The sequence below is a fragment of the Ambystoma mexicanum genome, chromosome 5q, assembly GCF_040938575.1.
Source record: "Ambystoma mexicanum isolate Mex_15411 chromosome 5q, UKY_AmexF1_1, whole genome shotgun sequence".
In the NCBI taxonomy this organism is placed as follows: Eukaryota; Metazoa; Chordata; class Amphibia; order Caudata; family Ambystomatidae; genus Ambystoma; species Ambystoma mexicanum.
Window position 1 is genome coordinate 525,554,711 of NC_090933.1, and position 24,906 is coordinate 525,579,616.

Below are 24,906 nucleotides of genomic sequence, written 5' to 3' on the forward strand. Positions count from 1 at the left end.
TGGGGATTTTAGTAGATAGTAAGAGAGACACCCAAGTTTCTTTTCTCCCTTCAGAAATAGATTTTGAATTGGTGCTTCTCTTAATCTCTCTACTGTTTCAATCCAATCTTGTTGTTCTAATCTTCTTTTCACTTTGAGTGGGTTTAGGAATAAAGTCTCTTCGTTTGTATCTAAAGTCTTCAGTTTTTCCAATGTTTTCGCCTCTAATAGGGTGAGGATAGTTGATTTCTTTAGCAGTGTTTCATGTCTGAGGTCTCCATATAGTATCGAATCTTTGCTTGTTGTTATTTCTCGAGACAGTGAGATGAGTTTCCAGTCTGCCATACAGTTCAATGACTTTAGACCTAGCTCAAATCTCAAACTTTTTAAGGAGGCACAGTTTGGGAGGCCCAGAGCTTTTTTCCATATGCGGCCCTCAAAATTGTCCCAGTTTATGGACCAAAGATCGGGTTTGGCTTCTAGACCGTACAGAATGACTGGGACAACTTTGGCAAAGTAGAACTTTACCAATGGAAGAATGGAAAACTTACAAAATGTATAATTTAATCTGATCATTTGTGATGTGAATTGTGTCACTTTAGCCACGATTTCACTTTCTGCTTTGTGGTTTGCTGGATGGGCATAGATGTTATATCCCAAGTATTTTATGGTTTCTACTGTTCTTATCCGTTCTCCTCCCATATTCCAGTTTAAACACTTTGTTTTTGAAAGCGGATGTTTAAAAATCAAGATATTTGATTTAGCCGGATTTACTGTCAATTTGTTTAATCCCACATACTCGTTCAGTTTGTCGAGTAAGTGTTGTAAGCCAATTGATGTTCTGTCAAGGAGAACTATATCATCCACGTAGGCGAGCCAACATATTTTTCTCCCATTTAATATTGGGCTTACCAAAGCAGATGGTTGCAAAAAAAGACCCATATCTGCTAAGAACAGGTTGAAGAGCAGAGGTGCTCCCAAGCATCCTTGTCTTACCCCCCTGTTAACTTCAACCCGTCTTGAAAGGTGTCCCATTGCATCGAGCCGTACTCTCAAATTGGTTTCTCTATGTAGTTCCACTAGGATGGACAATAGTGATTCTGGCATTCCCCATTTCCGGAGTTTCTCCCAAAGTAGACCTCGTTCTATTTGGTCGAAGGCTTTGGACAAGTCTATCCAGGCTCCGTACAATGCTTGTTTTTTCCCCCTTCTTTTTTGTTCACTTAAGATGTTTAAGATCAGGCCATTAAGAGATGTTGAATGGCCTTTACGGAATCCTGTTTGAAAGCGTGATAGAATATTGAAGTCTTCCACCCATTTTAAGATGTGATTTAGTAGAAGTTTCATAAAAATTTTGCTTTCAATATCCAGCAATGCTATTGGTCTGTAGTTAATTGCTACACGGCGATCCCCATGTTTAAAGAAGGGCATTATGAGGGCCGTTTTCCAAGATGCTGGGAAAGTCCGTTTTTTTAATATTTCCTCAAAGAGAGCAGACAAGAGTTTTGACCACAACACAGGTTCGCTTTTCAATGCCCGATAGGTCAAGCCGTTTAATCCCGAGGCTTTAGATGTTGAGGAGTTGATCATGATTTCATGTATGTACTCTTCATTGAAGTTAAGTTGCCAACGGAGTTCTGGCATGCCTCTAAATTCATGGTTATTATCGCTCTTATATGTCTCTGTCAAGTACCTCACCCAGCCTTCTTCTGACACTAAGTTACATAGTGATTGGGTATAATCCCCTTCAAATTGGTTCATTATTTCCCAGAAGTTCTTGCTGTTGTTTTCTCTAAGGGTTCTTAGTATGTGCTCGCCGTCTGTTTGCATCCGAATAGCTTTATGTGAGATTGACCATGATTTATAGTTTGTTTTTTGATTTTTTATCTCGATTTGCATTTTTTCAAACGAATATCCTACTTTATGAATGTCTCTCAGAGCTTTTCTATGCTCTCTTTTGCTCCTTTGTGTATGTTCATCAAAGGCATGTAGATGTTTCTGTTTTGTTTCTCCCGCTAAATATTTGGGCGCTAAGGTTTCCCATAGAAAATTTTGGTGAATCGGTCTGGGTTACATTGTATTTTCCAGATGTGTTCAGGAATCCTTTTGAGCTTCCCATTCAATTTGTCTCCCCCATCTTTGTATTTGACAACTCTGAGTTTTCATTTTTTTTTCTTCTAACAATTGTAATTCTCTCTCAGTCTCTGTTGTTAAGATGTTTTTAAATAGCAGCTCCAATCTGCTATGGTCACTGCCAATTTCCTGTTTTATTGTTAGGGTGGAAGGTAAAGCCTGCAGGGTTTTTGAAACAAAAATGAAGTCTAACGCAGAGGATGTGCTCCCTCTTTGCCAGGTTATGTATGGTTCACCCTCCTGTGTGCCGACTACCATGTAAAGATCCCATTCTTCCATAAATTCCCGCCACTTTTTTCCCCTGCTCATTTTTCCGTGGGTTCTTCGATCTGAGTCTCCTTTCTGTGGATGTAAACAGTTCGAGTTGAAGTCTCCTGCTACCACAATTTTACTGGATGCTGAGGTTGTTTTTAATAGTTCAAATAGTAATGCTAGGTCTTCCAAAAAACAACTTAGTTTTGATGTCACTGGGTTCCAATAAATATTTACAAAGATCCAGGTATTAGTGGTTTCTTGTAAGTTTATTTCAGCTCTACATGCCTGGATACCATGGGGATTTTTCCATATTTCTGTAACGTTTTTGAAAAGGAACAAGTTACTTACCTGTAACTGTTGTTCTCCAGCATGGGTCTGGCATGGATTCACATGCTCATGAATATTCCCCGTCGTCAGGCTGGGAATCCTCGGTAAAGAAAAAACCAGTATCAGTTTCGTTTCTGATCTGTCTTTCGTAGTAATATCCAATCACTGGTCTCTGCGTCATACTGACCACAGCCAATGACTGCCCTCTACCTAAGCACCGCCTTTGGCAGCCATCTTCAGATTTGGAAGCACGTGAAGTGGCAGTATGACCAAGTGAAGAGCCGCAGAGGGGTAGGCGGGAGGGTTCGCATGTGAATCCATGCCAGACCCATGCTGGAGAACAACAGTTACAGGTAAGTAACTTGTTCCTTCTCCAGCATGGGGTCTGGCATGGATTCACATGCTCATGAATAAAGAATACATAGCAGTACACACATGCACAACCACGGGAGGTGGCAAAGGCTCAACATTAAGCATTACATCAAACTCAACATTAAGCATCTTACCTCCTCACCAGGCTCACCTCAGGCGAACAGGTTGCGCAGCACTGCTTGGCCGACCCTGGACTCCTCCCTGGAATCCCGATCGACGCAGTAGAATTTCGTGAAGGTGTGCGTCGACCTCCACGTAGCAGCCCTGCATATGTCCAGCAGGGGCACACCAGAAAGGAACGCCGTGGTAGCTGCGATCGCTCTGGTGGAATGGGCTCTCGGACGGCCAGGCAGCGGTCGGTTTGCCAACCGATGACAGTACATGATACAGCCGGACAGCCATCTGGAAATGGAAGCCTTCGAGAGAGCCTTCCCCCGATTGACAGGTCCAAAGTTCACAAAGAGTTGTGACGTCTTCCGAAAACACTTCGTGCGGTCCACGTAGAACTTCAGCGCTCTAGCCACATCCAGCGAGTGCAAAGTCCTCTCAGCCGGCGACGAAGGCGACGGGAAGAACACAGGCAACACCAAGGGTTCGTTGAGATGGAAGTCCGACGGTACATTGGGCATGAAGGAGGGGTGCGTCCTGAGCACTACCCTCGTGTCGTGAAAAGTCAAGTACGGGTCCTTGCAATAAAGGGCCTGGATCTCTCCCACCCGTCGTGCGGAGGTGATGGCCACAAGAAACACTGTTTTCCACGACAGAAACTTCAACAGGGCCGAGTGCAGAGGCTCGAACGGAGGTCCCATGAGCTTGGTCAGCACCACGTTGAGCTCCCACGCCGGGGCCGGAGCCTTCACCGGCGGGAATGATCTGAACAGTCCCTTCATGAACTCTTTCACCAGACGATGAGACCACAAGGACGTCCGGCCCGTGGTTCTGGTGTATCGGGAGATCGCAGCAAGATGAATCTTGATGGACGCGTGTGCCAGTCCAGCTTTGGCCAGCGTCAGCAGGTACGGCAGTACCTGGGGAGCCGTAATCCGTAGAGGGTTAATCTTCTGTGCGTGGCACCAGACAGAGAACCTCTTCCATTTGTGTCCGTAGCATTTAAGAGTCGAGGACGCCCTGGCCTTTGCAAGAACCTCTCTGCAGTCGGCCGGTATGTCGTATCCTCCAAACTCTAGCGCTGCAGGAGCCAGGCCTGCAAGTTCAGCGATTTCGGGTCGTGGTGGAGGATGGCGCCTCCTTCCCTGGAGAGTAGATCCGTGTCCACCGGCAGCTTGATTGGCGGGGACGCTGACAAGTCCAGAAGGTCCGGGAACCATATCTGCCTCGGCCACGCAGGTGCGACGAGGATCATCCTGCACCGTGACCTCTTGAGCTGGTTGACGAGCCGGATTAGCAGTGGCAAAGGAGGGAACGCGTAGAGGAACAGGCCCTCCCAGGAGAATGAGAAAGCATCGCCCATGCTCCTCGCCTGGGGAAACCTGCTGGCGAACCTCCGGCACTTGGAGTTCATCGCCGTCGCGAACAGGTCGATCTGGGGTGTGCCCCACCGTCGGAAGAGGCGATCCACTAGATCCTGCCGTAGTTCCCACTCGTGGCACGAGCGCAGCTCCCTGCTGAGTGAGTCGGCGATGGTGTTTTTTATCCCTGCCAGATGAAACGGCACCAGAAACATCCTTTGGGCGACGGCCCAATGCCACAGGTCCTGCGCCTCCTTGGACAGTGCTGGGGACCTGGTTCCGCCCTGTTTCCTGATGTAAAACATGGTGGTGGTGTTGTCGGTGAAGATCCTCACCACCTTGCCCTTGAGGGACGGAAGGAAGGACCTGAGGGCCCAGAACACTGCACGGAGCTCCAGGACGTTGATATGGAGGGACTTCTCCGTCGGGAGCCAAAGGCCTCTCGCGTGCAGATTTTCGGTGTGCGCTCCCCACCCTTCCAGGGAGGCATCCGTGGTCACTGTCTCCTGGTGGTCTGGGGTCTGGAAGTCCATGCCCGCCGTCAGATGCGCGTGGGTGCCCCACCACCGGACCGCTCGGCGGAAACTCTCGTCGAGTGTGATCCTCTCCTCGAAGCCGCCCGTCGTTTGGATCCAGCGCGCGTCCAGGAACTCCTGCAACGGGCGCATCCGGAGCCTGCACATGGGAATGAGGTAGATGCAAGAAGACATCATTCCGAGGAGGGACTTGATGGACCTCACCTTGGCCGCGTCGGAAACCAACATCCGCTGTACCTTGCCCAGGATGGACCTGGTCATTTCCTCCGACGGGGAGGCCAGAAGGGACACTGTCGAGCTTCGCTCCCAGAAACAGTGCGTTTTGCGCGGGTACCAGGTGGGACTTGGCGTAGTTCACGGAGAATCCCAGGTCCGTGAGAAGTTGGACGGTCCTTGCCGTGTGCTCCACGGCGAGCTCCCTCGTCTTGGCTCGGATGAGCCAGTCGTCCAGGTAGGGGTAGACGTGGATCCCCTCGCGGCGCAGTTGCGCCGCCACCGGTGCAAGGCACTTGGTGAATACCCTGGGTGCCGACCGTAGTCCGAAGGGGAGGACTTTTAACTGGTAGTGACGCCATTGGACCACAAACCTGAGGAATTTTCGGTGCCCCTTTAGGATGGGAATATGGAAGTAGGCATCCTCCAAATCCAACGACGACAGGAAGTCTCCTTCCTCCAGCTGACCCAGGACGTGCTGGAGGGTGACCATCCGGAACTTCTGCGCCTTAATGAACTTGTTCAGACGTCGCAGGTCTAGGATGGGGCGCCATCCTCCCGTCTTCTTCTTCACGAGGAAGTATCTCGAGTAAACTCCGGAGCCCCGAAGCCTCTTTGGGACGAGTTCGATGGCGCCCTTCCTGAGCATCGCCTTTACCTCCAGGAGAAGCTGAGGGACGTGAAGCTCTTTCCTGGCCACGGGGGGGACGCGCGGGCACCTTCTTTGAAACTCGAGCGCGTGGCCCCGGGCTAAAGCGTCCAGCACCCAACGGTCGGTGGAGATGGACTCCCACACGCTGACGAAGCTCGCCAGCCGGCCTCCCACCGGGGTGCTTCGGTGGGGGCCCGACCCCACGGCCGGTTCAATCCTGTTTCGACGAGGCTTTGCCGCCTTGACCTCCTTGGCGACGACGGCGGGGTCCGCCAGACTTGCCTCGTCCTCTGTAGGCCTCCTGAGACGACGAGCGGGCCGCTTGACGGTAGGTGGAGAAACCGCCGAAGGAACCTTTGGAGGCGCCCTTGCCTCCGCTGCTCCGAAAGGGCGTCTGTCGTTGCTGCAGAACCCCAAGGGCCCGGGCCGTCTCAGTGTCCGCTTTAATGGCCTGAAGGGAATCGTTCACTGTTTTCCCAAACAGGTTGTTCCCATCGAACGGCATGTCCAGGACTCTGGTCTGTACGTCTTGACGGAAGTCCGTAGCCTTGAGCCATCCACGCCGCCTAAGGCACACGCCGTTGCCCAACTGGCGAAACCCAGTGTCGGCGATGTCCGTCGCAATAGTGATGGCGTGGTCCGACGCCACCTCACCTTCCTGTAGGATCTCCAGGGCATCCGCCCTCTTGTCGTCCGGTAGGAAGTCCAGCAGGGGAGCCAGTTTGTACCATAGCTCCCTGTCGTAGCGGGCCACGATAGCCAAGGCGTTGGCCGCTTTAATCGTCGTCGCTGCAGACGAGATGACCCTGCGTCCCATAGCGTCCAATTTCTTTCCCTCGCCGTCCGGTGGGGAAGGTCGATGTGGAGGCCGCACCCCCCCCCCGCTTTCTTCCTGGCCGCCGCGGAGACGACGGAGTCCGGGGGAGGCTGCGCCCGGAGGCACAGGGGGGCCGCGTCCGGGATCCGGTACTTCTTCTCGTACCGGTCTCTTCTAGCTGGCGTCGTGGAAGGGTTCTTGAGGAGGGCGAGGCCCTCATCCCAAATGTCGTCCAGTAGAGGCACCGCGAGGACCGTCTTCCTCTTGGCCTCGCGCCGTTGATAAAGGAATCCTTCCTTTTTCTTCTCCTCAGGGCAGAGTTGGAAAAGCTCGGATGCCCTGGCGATCATGGAGTGGAACGATCCAATCTCGTCGGGCGGAGAAGCCCTGGTGGGAGGTGACGACGGTAGATCCTCGTCGTATACCTCGTTGTCCGTACCCGTCGCTGCCGTGTCAGTCCCCGTATCATCCCCTCGGGTGGACGGGGAGGAGGGCTGGACGGGGCGATACGGCTGAAAAGGAGGTGGAGGGTGAATCCTTCTTTTCTTGGGCGGGGGAACACCAGAAGGTCCCGGTTCAGGATCCCCCGACGGGAGAGGTTCCTCCGTCGGCAACGGTAGTCTCGTCCTCATCTCTGAGCATAAGGACTGTATAGCCAACAAAATGGCCGCCGAGTTGTCTTGCGGCGCTGGCAGAGGGGAATCCGACGGGCGATCAGGGGCCCCGTCGGCACCCTCGACGATGTCGTCGTCACCTGCGTCGGGATCCATCCCGACGGGCCGGTCTTCTTCCACGCCAAGGCCGTGGCTTAAGACCTCGATCAGCTCTTCCTCCGAGGTTGAAGCCGAATCTACGACGACGCCCTGCCCCCCCTTTTTCTTCCCCGCCAGGGATTTCACGGGGGTCCTATCGATGGGCACAAAAGAGGACTCCCTCCGAGGTGGCAGGGAGACTCTGAGCCCCGAGGTCGCCACCACTGGTGTAGCCTCCACAGGCTGAGCCAGGGCCGCCGCGACAGTATCGATAGAGGGTTTGGCCGGATGGATTAAGGCCTTCACCACCTTAGGTGCGCTCACCGCCTTATCCTTGAGGGGGGGGGACACTGCCTCGCTACCCCTCCGATGGGGCCTTCGAGCTCGACCGGGGCCTCTCCAGGAGCTTCGCCGGGTGCTCGCCCTTCCTCTTACCCGACCCAGAGCGTTGGCTCGTGGCTGAAGGTGCCGGGGAGGGTGCGCCCTGCCTGGCGCCCGTAGAGCCCGACCGTTCGGCGCTCCCGGTGCCAGCGGACTCGCGGTGCTTGGCCTTGTGTTGGACCCCCGTCGCCGGGGCGTCCTCAAAGGTCTTAGAAGACCGCTCGGATTTCTTCCTCTTCTTCTCGCCTGACGGGCTCTTCCCTTCCAGCCAGTTGGCGAGACGTTGATGGCGGTCCTTCATGGTCCGCTCCGACATATTGCCGCAAAACGCACAGTCCTTCTCCACGTGCGTCTTGTCCTCATGTAAGCAGTAGAGACAAAAGGAGTGTTCGTCCTCCTTAAAGACGTTCTGCAGCTGGCATCCAGGGCAGATCCTGAACAGCTTTCCGGGCGTCGAGCTTCCCTTCTCCTGGGCGATGTCCGGGCCTGAGAAGCTTCTGGAGTCCTCCAAAAGCATAGCTCGACGAAATCTTCACCCTTGAGGGGCGCAGACGAATCCGACACGGGTCCCCGTTGATCGGATGGAGAGTCGGTGGAGCTTGAGGCTCTTTTGACCGAAAAAAACGAACTTTTTGAGAAAAAACGTGAAAAAATAGCACTAACGCTCGAGAGCAAAAGCACGAGGATCCCAACACATGAACGTGCGGTAAAAATCTGAAGATGGCTGCCAGAGGCGGTGCTTAGGTAGAGGGCAGTCATTGGCTGTGGTCAGTATGACGCAGAGACCAGTGATTGGTTATTACTACGAAAGACAGATCAGAAACGAAACTGATACTGGTTTTTTCTTTACCGAGGATTCCCAGCCTGACGACGGGGAATATTCATGAGCATGTGAATCCATGCCAGACCCCATGCTGGAGAACTTGGTTTTTCAATGCTATCAATAAGCCTCCCGAAGGACGACCTAATGGTTTTTGCGCAGCTGATAAACATATGACTGTATAACCTTCAATGTTTAGTGGGTTTACCAGCCAGGTTTCTTGCAACAGAATTGCATCTCCCTGATTGAATATATATGTCCGTGTTTCTTTATCTCGGATGACACTAGAGCCTCTTGTGTTCCAACTAAAGATACTTATATTTTTCCTTCTAAAGTCGCTGCGTGCCCAACCCCAGTTTCTGTAGTACTTCTGTCAGTATTTCTGGAAGGAGCTCGAGGGTATTATCTTTTGTCATGGGAACTCTTTCTGAGTTTCTCTTCCCTGTGAGGATCGCCTCATTTTGAGATGTTCTTCTTTTGTTTGGGAATACAGGGTTATGGTGTTCGCTCATGATGTTTTATTTCCTATCATTGCATGAGACTTCTAAACCATAGGATTCCAATTCAATTGAATTTTGTAGGATTGCATTTTTTGCATTTTCAGACGTCAATATGAGTTCTACCAAAAATGGGTCATTTGACATTGGAAATTTCACGTTCTCAATGTTACCGGAATCGAAGGAGTGCAGATTTTTGATTTTATGCATTATGCCTAAAATTACTCCTCGATTCAAAGCTTTATGTTGCCTATAGTTTGAGCGCAACCTCAACCAGACTCTTTGGATGGTATTTTCAATTTGTATGCTTTGGGTTGACTGAACACATAGTATAGAAGGGGTTTGAGTGTCTGATATGTTCTCCTGACGGTTTGTAGGGATGACAAGTCTCGTAAATTTCCCTTCTCGATTTTGAATTTTGTTATCATTTGTTTTGGATATGTTTTTTCCCACTATATTTGCTAGGACATTTGGATTAGGGGAGATTAGGCTTGGGTCTTTGGCGGCCGCCTGTTTCTTTAATAGGAAAATAGGGGCGATTTTCCTGTTCTCCTGATGACAGAGCAATGGCATTCCCATTGGATTTATTTATTTCGAGCTGGGGGCTTTTTTTTAGAAAGATAGGGGCCCATTTTTCTGTTTTTGTTGTGGGCTCCTTTTGGAATTTAGCATTTGAGTTGTTTTTCGCTGATAGTTTCTCTGAATTTGGCTGTCCTTTCAGATCCTTGTCTGCTTCTTTGTTTTCCTCTTTTGGATTATCCTTTTGCTCTGTCTCCTCCTCTGTTTGCAAGCCGATGCTTGCTTTTGTTATTAAAGCTATGTCATCCAGTTCGTTCCTTTCCATTACTTTGATTTTCTTAGGGATAGTCTTATGCTTCTGGTTTCCCTTTTCTGCAATAGATTTATTTTCCTTTGTGTGATTTTGCGGTACTTTAAAGTCGCCCGTAATACTGTATTACTGTGGCTGTATTACATGATATATTTTTCCATTCTCTTTATCGGCTTTGTCGCATTTCCGCCCTCTGTCTTGTTTTTTTTTTCCTTTAGGGTGTATAGATTTGGATCTCCCTCTCTTTACAAGACGGTTCCTTCTTTTTCTTCTACCTCTTGATGTTTGCTCCCCTTGTTCTTGCCATTCTTGGGGTTCACCCGTTGGTATGTTTTTTCGTTTATCACATTCTGTTTTTTGTATGTTTTTTCCAGTTTCTACCTCTTCCTCCATTACGGTAGCAAGTCTTAAAAATTCTTCCATTATCGAGTCTGAAAGCAGTGTGTCATCAAGTGAATACTCCCGATTTTTTTCTGGGGTTTTCTCTGCTTGGACTAGGGAAGGATGTCTTTTCAAAGTTGAGAGAACCTCTTGCAACAATCTATTGTTAAGGTTACCGATTTCATTTTTTTCCATCAAAGATTGCTGGATGGAGGAGATGTCAAGTCCTTGCTTTACAATCTCAGGGTTTAAAGCCTGAATTGGAGTGCTCAGTTTTGTGTTAATAGCATTTGCCAAACCCACTAAAGTGGAGTCGCATATTGCGATTTCTTTTGTCATTTCGAACAATGTCCCGTTTTGCGATTGAACCTCTCCTTTTAACATCTCGAAGACTGAAACTAAAGAGTTAAGAACGAAGTTCAAAGCTTTCAATGTGTCTGTGTTTAACTTTGTTTGTGTCTTCTCATCGTCTTTGAGATCTGTTTCACTTTGTTCCTGAAAAGGTTTTGTAACATTTTTTGTTGGTTGTAGGTTTTGTGGCGATGGAGGAGTCGCATTATCCTCCTCAATTTGAATGGGGGCTTCTTTTTCCAAATTTGTTGATGTGAAATGTATTTCTGTGCTAGAAGCCGGGGTTTGGGAAAGCCTAAGGTCTTCCCATAGGATGAGTGATTCTCCTTCGATGTCACTGTGACTTTTGTATCGTTTTTTCCCAAAGTGATTTTCTATTTTACTTTGTATTCTTTTTGTTGTGATGGTATATTCTAAGCCCCGCTTCCAGTTGTTCACTATTGCAGTGTTTGGATCTTTCTCCATAGTGCTTTTTAGTGGGGTGCTATGAGTTTCTTCGGCATGTACCAGTACTTGGATTTGTTGCAGGGTATTTAAATGTATGTTCTCCTGTGCATGTTGCGCAGTTGTTATACTTACTTCTTGATTTTTACTTAAATACGATCTGTCCCCTGTTCCTGCCATTTCTTTTGTGCTGCGAAGTTTCATTCAGCTCTTTTTTTTGGTCACAGAGCACTCTATAATGTGTGCACTGTGGAGAGAAAAAAAAAAGTGCAAAATGATGTGTGTAGAGTAGTTAGAAACCTGAGTGAAATGGACACTTACTATATCAGAGATCCTTGTAGTCTAGGATGTGTATATCACGCTGATCTATCAATGGACCCCTTATAAAGTTCAGAGAAGTAAATGTGTCCCAAGTCTTAATGGGTAGAACCAGCGTGATACATGGAAGAAAATATCCTGCAGTCTCGCGCGGTAAACAAGCTGAAGTACGATACTGTACAGGTATAGTGCGTCCCCTTACCTCAGTGTCACTCCACCTGTTGTTGGATAGTACAGGCTCTGTTCGATTTCCACTGTAGATGTAATGTGTCGACCTTTATAGGGCCATATGCGCCCACACGCCAAACAGCCGCACAACAGCCGATGGGCTTTACTCCCTCGGGCTTAACGCCGCGAGGGTGGTTCACTCTGCGTTATGAAGGAGAGATGTGTCACGTGATTTGTCACGTGCTTCTGCTTGCTCCGCCTCCTCCAGGAAGTGAGTTATAGTCGGCAAGAGCCCCTTGACAGCTCGCAATGCCGAGATGGAATCCGCTGCAAAAAACGCTCGTTTTTAATTAGGAAGCACTTCTCCTTAGTCCAACACCATTCGGCCACAAGTTTGGTAATGGCACTCTCATATAGATGCAGGGGTCTATGCAACTTGGGGAGCCACAACACTTCCGCCAAGTTACGATGCGCCACCGCCCTGTCCATTCTCACCCATATATTGTTGTGCGCAGCCTCCTCTCCTCTCAGCCACTCCCTGATGATGCGGATTTGGGTTGCTTCGTAATAACGCTTGAAATTCGGCAAGGCCAAACCGCCCTCCCGCCTAGCCGCCATCAGAAGCCTAATTCCCACCCTAGGCCTTTTCCCCTCAAATATGAAACCCTTAGTTAGTGCCCCCAATTCTTTAAAGAAGCTCGCCGGGATCGGCTGCAGCATCGCCTGGAATAAATATAAAAGCCTCGGGAGTGTGACCATCTTTACCACGGCTATCCGCCCCATCCATGACACCCTGAGGCCTCGCCATGTTTGGAAGTCTCTCTGAATTGCCTCAAGGAGGGGAGGGAGATTAGCCCCATACCAGCCAGCAAGGGACGCCGTGATTTTCACCCCCAAGTAACGAATCCCCCCCTGGCTCCACTGAAAAGGGGTGCTCCCCCTCAGCCTGTCCCGTTCCGTCGCCCCCAATGTTAAATTTAACACCTCTGACTTGTTGGCGTTGATCTTTAAGCCCGACGCTTCACCAAAAGCTTCCAATAGGGCAATACTAGCTCAAAGTGAATCTCTTGGCGGTGTCAGCATAAGCAGCATATAGTCAGCAAATGCTGCGACTTTCTGCTGCTCACCACCAAAGGGGATGCCCTGGATTTCCGCTGCTTCCCTTATTGCTTGCAGCAGCAGTTCCAAATAGATTGCATATAAGATTGGGGAGAGCGGACAGCCTTGTTTAGTTTCCCTCTGTAAGCGTACCTGCCTTGAGGCCGTGCCATTTACCATTATCCGAATGGATGGAGCCTGATAATTAGTCCGGGCCATCATCAGTAACTTCCCTCCGAAGCCCATCTTTTCCATTACCCGAAATAGGAAAGCCCATTCCACGCGGTCAAAAGCTTTCTCCGCGTCCAGTGCTACTAGGACTGCGGGAATGCTAGTCTTCAGTACTTTTTCGACTACGTGGGCCACTCTCCTAATATTGTCTGCGGTTTGCCTGCCTCTGATAATCCCTGCCTGGTCCGGGTGGATCAGGTGCGGGAGGATGGAGTCAAGTCTATTCGCCAAGATCTTGGTGTAAATCTTCGCATCGATATTAATTAAGGCTATAGGACGGTACGAAGCTCTCTCCTCTGGGTTTTTATGCGGTTTAAGGATAAGGGTAACCTTGGCTTCCTCCATGGACGGAGCAATTCGACCGATCTGCCGAAATGAATTATATAGCGATGTTAAGTGCGGGGCTAACTGAGCAATAAACAATTCATAGAAAGCGGTGGTATAGCCATCTTGACCAGGAGCCTTGTGTGACGGGAGAACCCTAATAACCCCTCTAAATCCCTCTTCCGAGATTTCTCTGTTGAGGGCTTCCCTCGCGTCTCTACTTATTTCCCGTAGCCAAACCCTCTGAAGGAATAATTCCTGTTTATCAATCTGGGGGTACTGTGAGGCACATAGGGAGCCATAAAACTGCGCCAGGGCCTTCTGCAGGTCTTCTTGCCTAGTGACGCGCTCACCCGGGCCTAGTTGCAGCGCCGAAATAACGTTTCTCGTCTTTTTACCCCTCAAGAGGCGTGCCAGAAAGGCGTCCGCCTTATTGGCCCTTGCATAATATCTTTGCCAAACTGCTAGGAGCGCCCCCTCTGCCTTTTTAGTCCGCAATAATTCTAATTAACCCACCGCCTTCCTATATTCCCGCATCGCTCTCCTCGAGGGGGTGCCCCCTGCCGCCTGTCTAGCCGCCTCCACTTCCAACTGAGCTTCCAATGTTTTGAGTTGCTTCGCTCGAAAAGCGGACAATGCGATTATTTCTCCCCTGAGTGTAGACTTGAAGGCGTCCCGTCTAATACCCTCTCCTGTGTCCCCTTTCCTATTAGTGGCGAAGAAGAGCTTAATCTTCTCTTCAAGAATTCCCTGAGCTTCTGAATCTCTGAGGATGGCTCCTGGAACTTTCCATCCCCACACCCCCTCGCCCTCCGACCCAGATCCAGCACAACCGACACCGTTTTATGGTCCGCGATTCCTATTGGGCCTGTGTAAACTGCCCGTATGGAGCCTAAAAACCCTGCCGAAACCCATATCTAGTCGATTCTGGACTGGGAGCCATGTACCCCTGACAAGAAGGTATAACCCTCCTCCTCTCCCTTCATCTCCCTCCATGCATCCCGCAACCCCATTTTACCAATCCTGTTTTTCACAACCGTGGACATTACTGCGCCTCCCCCGTCTCTGATTACCAGTTCTGTCCCTCTCCCTGTCCCTGTCCCAGGCTATATTTAAGTCTCCCAATAAAACCATATGGTCCCAAGCCTGTTCTTCCAGTACTTTCAGGACTCGATGCAAGAATTGCTCCTGACCAGAATTCGGTGCGTACACCACCGCTAGTGTGTACTGGGCCTTAAGGTGTGTCCCCCTTACCACAATGTACCTTACTTCTTTATCCCTAGTTATATCAGAGATTTTTAAATCAACCGTGTTCTTAATAGCCAAGGCCACCCCCCTCGCCTTAGTTTGCTCCGAAGCGTGGAGAATCCGATCGTAACCACACAGTTTCAACTTGCCCTGATCCCTGTATAAAAGGTGAGTCTCCTGGAGCCCCATTAAATCAGGTCCTTCCTTCTGCGTAAAGAGTTCTAGTTTCTTCCTCTTTAGAGGGGTATTCAGACCCCTCACATTATGCGTCAGACACCTGAGATGATCTCTATCAAAGAGATGGTGTCCCTATGTGGAGGCGCTTGTCTGCTCTTCCCCCCTAACAATTGCTTGTTGCCGACCCCCTTCCTTCTTCCCCCTTCTCCTCCCCCCCTCTACCCCCTCCAGAAGGATGATACCATCCCACGTTCTCTCCACTCCTAACTCGGGCATCTTCGCCCTTACCGATTCCAACATGGTTGCTCCGCATGAAAACCCCTAGCTTGCCGTATCCCTATGGGGGCCCACCACCCCAAAGACTACCGTAGCAACTTAAGACTTAGCCGGAGAGCCCCTTCCTGCGTCCCCCAGCTTTCTGGATTTTCTGTGGGTCGCCGCTTCGTGGTCTTCGTCTTCTCTTGTCCCCAACTGTTGACCACTCCCATGCCGTCGTCTTGGTTGGTCATTCGTTTCTCCCAGTCACGTAACTGAAGGGGAGTCCTCCATGTCGATGCGCAAAAGATCAGCCCCTTCTTGTAGAGAGGTAATCCACCTCTGGGAGCCCTCCCATTCAAATAGCAGCCCGAACGGAAAGGTCCATTTGTATCGTATTGCTTTCTCATTAAGGAGCCGTAGCAGCGGGCTCATTTGCTTCCTCTTCACAAGTTTGCTACTCGCCAGATCTTGAAATAGCACAATCTGTTGGCCCTGAAACTGGATGGGTTCACGCTGTCTCGCCGCCTTGAGGACCGCCTCCTTCTGGGCCTACCGAGCGAATGCTGCTAAGACATCCCTTGGCCTTGGCCACCGGCCCTTGGCTGGCCGGCCAACTCTATGAACACGATCTAACTCGATCACTTCAGGGCTGCTCTATTCTAGGATTTCCACAAAGACACCTTGGAGCGCCCCTTTCAAGTCTTTGTCGGGCACCGACTCCGGCAGCATTTTCACCCGGATATTGATCCTACGTGATCTATTCTCCAAGTCCTCCAACTGTATTTCGAGATTTCTGGTAGCTGTATCCAGCCTCTCTATTGCCTAGCTGTGGTGTCCTTGTCAGTTTCTTGGAGGCCCTTCGCCAGAGTGCTTGCCCTTTCTCCTAGTTGCCTCATTTCCTGTTTCATTTCTCCTATTGCTTCATTAAGGTCAGACCGCATCAGCTGGAACTGCTCCTGAAATGTCTTTGCTAGATTTACTTGTAGGGCCTGCAACTCTCCTAGGAACTCTCGTCTGGGCATTGTCGCCATGTCCTCTGCTGCAGTTAGGGTGCTCGCTTCTCCCTCCGAACCCCCAGTGGCCCCGGGTCGTCCTTTTTGATTTTGCGCCGGCCACATCGCATGGAGGGTGCCCTGAGTGTCCTCAGCAGCCTGCAGCACCCTCCCCCCTTTCCCTTTAGGTTTGGTAGACATATCGCTGGCGTATCTCTTCGCTAAGGCCGGATTGAACTACCGGTAGCAGGCCTATGGGAGCAGTCCAGGGCCTCGCCCCTCGTCTGTCACCGGGCCGCCCCGCCGGGCAGCAATGATGGTTCCCCGCTCTGAGCTGCAAGCCGCTCTGTGCTTTTCGCCGGGCTCCGCCGGACAGGAGGATTGTGAGAGTTCCCTCTGTGGTCTAGATGGAGCTGGTAATGGGGTGACGGCGCCCCACCCAGCGAGAGTTTTGTCCTGCTCTGCGTCCCCTTCCCCGTCACCCCAGCCGCCCACGCGGCCGTGTCATGCCCGAGAGCCTTGCGCCACGCTTTGCTGCCTCCTCCCTCAGGCGGCCTCAGCTGAGAGCTATTTTCCCTGCTGCTCGGGGCCTCCTGACTGCCTCCAGAACATTGCTCAGATGTACAGGGGGAGCGGGCAGCTCGCCAGGCCGCTCCCGCCCCACTCCCACTCCTATGCTGGTCCGCGTCCCCTCGCGGGCACCCCGCCACCGGGCTCCACTCACCGGGCGGTCACCAACTGTTCCAACTGATCTTCGTGTCCCAGGGCGGCGGCCGCCCAAGCTCCGGTGGACCTCCCGCGAGGACGGGGATCCAGCAGCCGCAGATGTGCAGGCCAGGGGGGGGCCGCCCACCGGGCCGCCTCTGCCCCCCTTCGCTCTTCTGATAGGCTGCCCACGTCCCGTCGCGAGCCCCTGCCGCGGTAGACCACACGCTGGGCGCCCCTCTGACCGCTTCTTCAACTTTGAGGCGACCGCCTCACTCCGCCGTCCCGTGCTCCATGGGGCCGCCAGCGGAGCCGGATCACCCAATGCGCCGTTGTACACCGGCGCGGCCATTCCTGTCAGCCCGCGAGCCGACGGCCGCCACCTCCTCCCAGACTGAGGTCCACAAGCCACCGCGGGGGATCTGGATGGCTCTCCTGGGCCTCCGCTTGTCTCTGCAACCTCGCGGGGATGAGTTCGTTATCCAGGGGGGGACCGCTGAAGGGGTGGTGGGCGCCTTCAACAGTCGGGTCCAGGGACCGCCATTGGCACGTCTACACACTGCCGGCGGCCATCTTGGAATCGAAAAATGGGTAGGTTTTTATATAGATTGCATTGAGAATGAAACACCATCTTAGAAAACATCTTGAAATTGAGGCCTAGCGCCGCGCTGCAGCCAGGGCAGTAGGCCCGGACCCAGAATATAAAGATAAGTGTGTGCATGCAGGGTCAGGTTCTAGCATGGGCAGCAGTGAGAAAGACCAAACCTACAGAGATTCGTAAACCTTTCATTGTTTCATACAATTAGCACTAGTAGCTCAGAAGGAATGCACCCTGCAAGTCCATAAGGGGGCCGAAAACTCCCTGTGAAAAAGTATCCCATGAGAAGGAGGCCACAAGCCTCCGACCTTCACCAGTGTAAGCCCTAAATTATAGTGCACAGATATCCCTGTGCCAAGACCCCGGCATTCCAGGGTACCAGCCAGCCCCAGACCACCGACCATAAAGCTGTTAGATTGCCCTTTCATCAGGAAGATCACAGCAGGCACGACATCCTAGATCCCTGTGTTTTGTGCTGCGAGGTGCCACGGGGGAAAAATAACAAACCTAAAAACAGAGTGTGGAGATTTAGGAAGGGTTTGCAAGTTAACGTGACCTCGAAAGTATCCTCTGCGCCCATATCTGCAGTACCAGGTGCACATTAGGCCACAAATATGGAATGTAATGCTTTGTGGTATAATTGCCAATTAGGAGCTTTGCGCATGATGATGTACAAAGAAGAACCCCACGTGGAAGAAGATGGACAGGAGAATCTGGGACTAATGGCCTGGCCTCCCCTATGGAGCAGGTCGTATATGCATAGGGTTTCATCAATCAACCACCTGGACATGTAACCAATGTAGTGTACGTCACTCATGACACTGTGTGACTTTATAACTTGTTGCTAATGCTGTTTTCGTCAAAGCGCTCCGTGGCAGCAGAGTTCTTTGCTATCCTGTGCTTGTTTTTTATGAGAATTAAATGTATACTCCTTGCAAGAGGTGTGCTGGGCCTTTTTCCCTAGTGGGTTGTATTTTTTCTGGTGTGACCGTTGAGGGGCCTCGACAGTTGTGCTGCTCTTTGATTGCCTTATGCTGCCCTTCCTTTACAGCAGAAGGTGCTTTTTTGGGTGTTGGAAGCTTCACCCGTATTATTTGTGTTTTAAAGGTTATGTGCCCCTTTTGGACTGTTTTAATGTTTTTCTAGTCAGCAGCAGTGGAGGGAATTTTGGATTTGGTGTAGAACGGGAGCTGAAAAGGGTGCCAATGGAGAAAATGCATGCCCTAATCACTTTATGCCTCCTTAGCCCAGCATCATCCAAGCATTCACAGCAAATTGTGTTAATCAAAATGGGCCCCAACACAATATTACTGCATGCATTATGCTTCAGTAGAGTACTGAAATGTCAAGTCCATAAATCCTGAAAGTTCTCTACCCGTTCAATACACCTATGCCCAACTAGATGAGTCAATGGAATTAAAGTACTGAGACGCAACATCATTTTATAAAGCGATTCACAGCAGTTTAGTCCCAGTTCTATGCACTGTAATAAAAGCTGCAATTACTACCCTAATTAATGGTAAGCAATTCATTGACTGCAGAAGGTTTAAGGGCTTAGTTGGGTTTCTGTTTCGCTAAGGGCAGGCATGCCCCATGTCATAGGCAAGCGCATAACTCTGGCACTATCCACTCAGGAATCCAAATAATCCAACCATAATCCTATTTCAGAGAGGTGGATCAAAATCCACAATGATTACACAGCACACAGTGGGATGCAACCCAGACACCAAGGCAAAAGAAAGATCAATGGCAAAAGGCTCTGTAATATCTACAAATGCCACTGTATTCCAGATTCTCCCTGCCCATTGCAGCAAATATAGTTGTGGGTTTTGGTTTTCTCCCTTAAAATCATGAGAAGGTTTAAACCATGCTTTTCCACCCAATTTGAAAGCAGTATGGCCAGACGGTTTCATTACTCCAATGATTGCGACAACATGCTCTACTGTACGTGCCAACCCATTGAGATTCAAGAATACATGTAACAGGAAGGAATACGTTGACTGGTTACAATTTCAGCCGCCCCAAAAATGGGTGTTTGTGATCTATTTTATTCTTAGCTTGTATAAAAGGCACATTAGTCGTTTAAGATTTCCACTAGAGCTATAATCACATTGGACCATTTTATCTACGTAGGAAAGTCTGATAATGATCTGGAAGTCAAATCTGCAGCAAAGTTACACATTTACTAAGGCACAAGCTAATCCGGTATGACAACAGACTCAAATTATTGTAGCACCATTTGTGCGTTCGTCAGTACTTTACCCCCTTTTCTGAATTAAACTAAGGAACTCATACATTTGAACTGATATTCCCTACTTAGGTGATTCACCTTGATACTAGGTTCAAGTCCATGTTCAATGCTAAATCCAAAAGCGGAGCATTCAATGTGCCAACACAACATGAGAACTAGACAACTTTCACATGAGATATTGGTTTACATACCTCTTTTCCAAATTTTGCAAATAGTTCAAAGCAGGAGAACTTTTCAGGATCCTCTGGACATTTGCTGTTGCTCTTTGGATTAACACCCTGCAAATAAAAGTCTGAATATTAGGCAATCATCACGCAAGCGCTGTGCAAGCCAGGTATTGATCAGGTCAATTAGGCTTTCGTATTATCAGCAATTTTGGGAGAAACTGAACTCAAGGTTTAGGGGATACTGTTCAGAGTTTACAAGAGGATTAGGGTCCCATAATAGGTAAAGCAGTAATCCATGCACTCCGAAATGTCCACTAATGTAACGTTTCTAAGACAAACTGACAATCAAGCTTGATAATTCACTCAGCCACACGCCCATTCAATACATTTGTTTACATAATCCCAGCGGGATGTGGACAGCATAAATCTATTTTACAGGACCCTGTTAGAAGACAACCTCATCTTACATCATACCTACTTCACCGACATCCGGACCAGTTCACTGCCTCACAAATTCTGCAACTCCTCACTTCCACTACATTAACGGCATCAGCAGTGAATGCCAGAAACCACCAAAGGAGTGGAAAGCCTTCTGGTAGACTGGTAATGATTTAACATATATTGGTTGAAAAACTAAATGACCATCCAACCATATGAACTGTACCCTCAATATGATGGGTACAGTTAGTATGGTTGTAAGATTTAGTTTTGATATCAGTACATGTTAAAACATTGCCAGTCGACTTAACCTGTACTATGGTTGCGTGAAAACAGATTTGGGATTTTGTACAGGGTTTGATACCCATACCTAGTAACCCTGTGGTTTTATAAGCCTTCTGGTAAGTCAGAAGTACTGAGAAGACATTTCATGGAAACACACATATATAAACCTCAGAAAAGCCACATATCACTTCTCTCTACGGGTGGCCTATAACCTTTGCACAGAGCAAGCACACAGCAAACAAGATATTGCATGAAACTAATATTTATCAGGGTGCAAAATGTGCACTCGCCATTGGCTAGTGAGATTGGACTCTTGAGGAGTAAGAAACTGTATGCTCTGTGTATATATAGAATTGAGGTGGTGAGTGACTTTTTAATGGCTGGCTAGTAGCTTGCTCATTGAATTTTTGCACTGTGTATTTATTGCATTTCAAGTCCTAACAAAGGCGAGATTGTATAGTGTGTCCAATATCCAATGTGCCAGTCTTAAATTAGATGTCCAGACAAAACGAGTAAAAACCTTTTAAAATGAGGTGTTGTATCTGCTGTGACGAATCCCAGGATGTTATCACTGCTTCCATAGGGGCATCCCCTTCCATGAGGCCGTGGAGGTGAGGCCGCTACCAGATAGTCCCCGGGAGGGGGGGGGGGGGGGGTATTCAGCGGGTGGATCTCATGGGAGGGTGAACCCCCTATGGGACCAGTGAGGACTATTGTGGGAGAACGTGGCATCCACCTTGTAGCCCCACCTCTCCTTCACCCCACACTCCTCACCCCTACCCTCCTATCCTATACACTTCGTTAATATGCAAGTAGTAGGAAGGACTGAGATGAGGAAGAATGGGGATTAATACAAAGGAGATCTAAAGAAAGAAACTGTGACGAGGTAGAAGCGCAGAGCCATCCAGATCACTCAGAGGAATCTATCTGAACGATATAGTATTCAGTCACAGAGCTTCCTAGTTAGTAGCGTAAAAACGGACAGACTCACCAGATTTTCAGACGCTCCAGAGAGGAACCGTGAGAGGGACCGAGGCTCAGGGAGGAGAGCAACAGGAGCAGACTTCTTTTGCAAACAACTTGCCCAGGGTCAGCAAAGCGGCGGAGACCTATGTAGGGACTGTCAAGTACAATCAGGAGTGTGATTGTCATATTGAGAACTTCGTAACGGGAATGGATGCTAACGCAGGCCTACGGGGAGGATGTCAGTATGTGGACACCATGAGTGGCACTACATTGGCCAGAGCGGCCAGAGAGGTACTTCACAATGTCGAATCTAGATTACACCTAACATCTCTATCAGGAAGTCCTAATGTACACCAGATTAAGTTTATGCTTTTAAATACTACATCATTAATAAAACATGGGTTGGAAGTAGCAGACTATGTCACTTCAAATTAAATTGACATATCTACCCCGACAGAGACCTGGCTGCACAAAGCGGCTGGTCCGTCCGTCTCATTAGCAATTCCTGATGATTATGGCCTTTTCCAGACAGATAAAGCGAATGGCAAAGGTGGTGGAGTAGCTTTCATCTATACATTGGATCTACAGGTCTGGGAAGCAGAAATCGTGGGACCCGAGGGCTGTTACATTACGCTCATTAAAGTTCTTACTAATGCTAACACCACGCTCAACTTAGTTTTACTCTATAGACCACCTACACCTATGCTGGAGTTCACAGATCAACTGGCTAATATGTTACGCCCCCTATTGAAATATACCTCAAAGTTTATCCTTGTAGGCCATTTCAATATGTGGTTAGATGATGTTCTGATCAGGTTGCTGTGAGGGTCGAATCTCTACTTAAAGAGTTGGGCTTTATGCAGCAGATACATGAAGTAACACATATTAGACAAAATACACTACATTGGGTTGGAACACTTAATACAGTGATTAGTGAGCCTATTGTGTCCCTCTGCCCATTGTCGGACGACTTTTGTCAATTTTGAAGCAGTACTGTCCAAGCAACCAAGTAGGGAAAAAAGCGACTAGAACCTTGATAACATCAGGAAACCTGTGGAAGCTGTCCCCAAAGGCTATTGAAGCCTTTTTGACATGCCTAGCACTGAAAATAATGAATGCCAACTCAGCCAATGACGTAGCTTTTATGTACCAGGATGTTGTATCGAAAGCTGTCAACACATTTGCTCCATCTAAGTCAAGACAAGTGCCAATGAAAAAAGTAAATGTATGGTATTCACCAGAACTGCAGAGGTTGAAAGCAAACAAAAGGAAACTCTTTGATGCCTGGTCTAAATCTAAAGTACCAGAGATAGGGAGGCATACTCAAGCGCTGCCAAAATGTACAAAATGCCAATAATTGAGGCACAAAAATCTATGCATTTACAATACTGAAGGAGTTAGAGAACCCATGTTCTAAAAGGACGGAAGGGGTCTCGGAAAATAAGGCCTGGCGTGCCTCGATCCAAGAGACCTTGTTTAACAAGCTACATAGGATCAAACAAAGTATTAACAGCAAAAGTAGCATGCCTGATATGGGAGACGGAACAGAGGCAGTTCTGCAGAGGCCTTCCAGGAGTCAGGTCAGACAGAGTTTAGTTTTAGATCCATTACAGAGGTTGAGATGGCAGATATTATTAGGAAACTCAAACCTACCAGTTGTGCAGGAGATGTCTGCCCGGCGATTACTGTGAAGGCATGCCTCCCCATCCTGATCACCGCCATAACTAAATTTGACAACCTGTACTTCAAGAATGTCACATGCCGGAATGTATTAAGAACATGTGGATTACACCCCTGTTAACAAAAACAGGACTTGGCCCACTTCTGGAAGTGATGCTTCTTATGTAAGCCTGATTGGTGATGCTGTCTCTGCAGCCAAAAGTGGTGGCGTTAGGGCCAATTGCTACTGATGGCATGGTTGGCGACACTGGCACTGATTCTGAAGGCATGATGGGTGCACATGGTGCTGTCTGTTGGGGCCTGCATTGTGGTATTGGTTGCACTGGGCCATGGGTAATTGTGGTGGCGGTGAGAGTAGGGCTGTTGCTGACATGGAAGTCCTAGGTGGGTTAGGGTGTGGCACTGAACCTACTGCCCTAGGCAGTATTGTTGGTGTACCATTCCTGCTGCTCAGGCCATGGGTGGCCATGACACTGCCCTTTAGGCCCTGGGTTATGCTGTTGGTTGCACTCCCAGAATTGTCTATGATGGTGGTGTTGGTTGTGGGGCTGCCACTGCCTCTGAAGCCAGCGGTGGTGGCTGAGTGCATTATTGGTGGGTTTGGTGGTGCCTGTTGGACCCCAGGTGGTGCTGCTCGTTGTACTGGGCCATGAGTGGTGGTGATGACAGCAGTTGATCTGGTGCTGTTGAGGTACTGGGAGCTGGGGCAGCACTTGTCTCTGCAGCCCTGGATGGTGGTATTGACAGGACCAGTGCTGATACTGTGGCCCATGGTAAGTTGTGAGAGTGAGGGAGCATGACACAGTGGAAGAAGGAAAGGGTGCAAGAGAGGATTTGACTATGTGTAAGGGTGATGTGAGAGCAAGTGGGTGCACACTGTGCAGCAGCTGCGATAGAGTGCATGCATGAGAGGGAGAGTGTGCATGCAAGGCTGCAAGAGTGTGTGCAATAGTGAGAGAATCGAATGTGGGGGAGAGAGATTGACCATGTGCAATGCTGGTGTGAAAGTATATGCACCTGAGGTGGGGGGGGGGGGGGTTTCAGAATAGAAGCACAAGGATGGAGGCAGATGGCAGCCCAGATTACCGAACCGGGAAGAGGGCAACACGAGGGATGACTGGGGGGGACGGTGGGTTGTGGGGGGTGAAAAGAGAAATGGCAGCAGGTAAACAAAGCAGTGAAAAGAGCAACATTTGAACAGAGGAAGGAAAAAGCAAATAAAAATTGCCAGCAATGGGCTTGATGACACTGGGAAGGGGTTGCTCAACAAAGATGCAGATTCAGGGCCAGATTAACCTTTTAGGTACATCAGGTCTCTTACCCTTGCATGTCAGTGACAAATGGGGTCAGCAGGACGAGGCTCAAAAGGTTACCAGACCTCCACTACAAGTTGCCCAGCACACCTGAGACAGGTAGAGCCAATATGGAAAAAAGTTTATGAAGGGCCCAAATGCTACAAGCAGCCAGTCTGCTTTTTGTGTGCTCCATCCCTCCCTTTCCACCTGCTCCCACTCACCACAGCAGACACACCAACAGCACGCAGCTGAGCAAAGAGGTGTTCCAGGTTCAATTGAAGTCTGCATATCAAAAGAAGACAGGAGGGCTGTCATTGAGCATCCACTCCCCCAGGGAGCAAGGGGAACTGACCTAAACAATCATTGTCTAAACCCTAAGCCAAAGAAGAGCAGGATTAAGAGAGATTCATTATCAGTACTTTGTTGGTGCAAAAGTGGGAAAACAAGAGTGGCAGGAAGGCTGCCCTTCTGACAGGAGGTGTTCAGGCGGAGAGGAGCA

General features: G+C 49.4%; 1 protein-coding gene across 1 annotated transcript in view; it reads right to left on the minus strand.

The window, feature by feature from the left end:
• The window catches only part of PRKDC (protein kinase, DNA-activated, catalytic subunit), a 3,362,625-nt gene that overhangs the window by 2,836,522 nt on the left and 501,197 nt on the right, over positions 1-24,906 (minus strand). Inside the window, exon 19 of the mRNA XM_069621025.1 lies at positions 19,768-19,854. Within this exon, the coding sequence (XP_069477126.1) occupies positions 19,768-19,854 (87 nt within the window). The remainder of the gene's footprint in view (positions 1-19,767; positions 19,855-24,906) is intronic.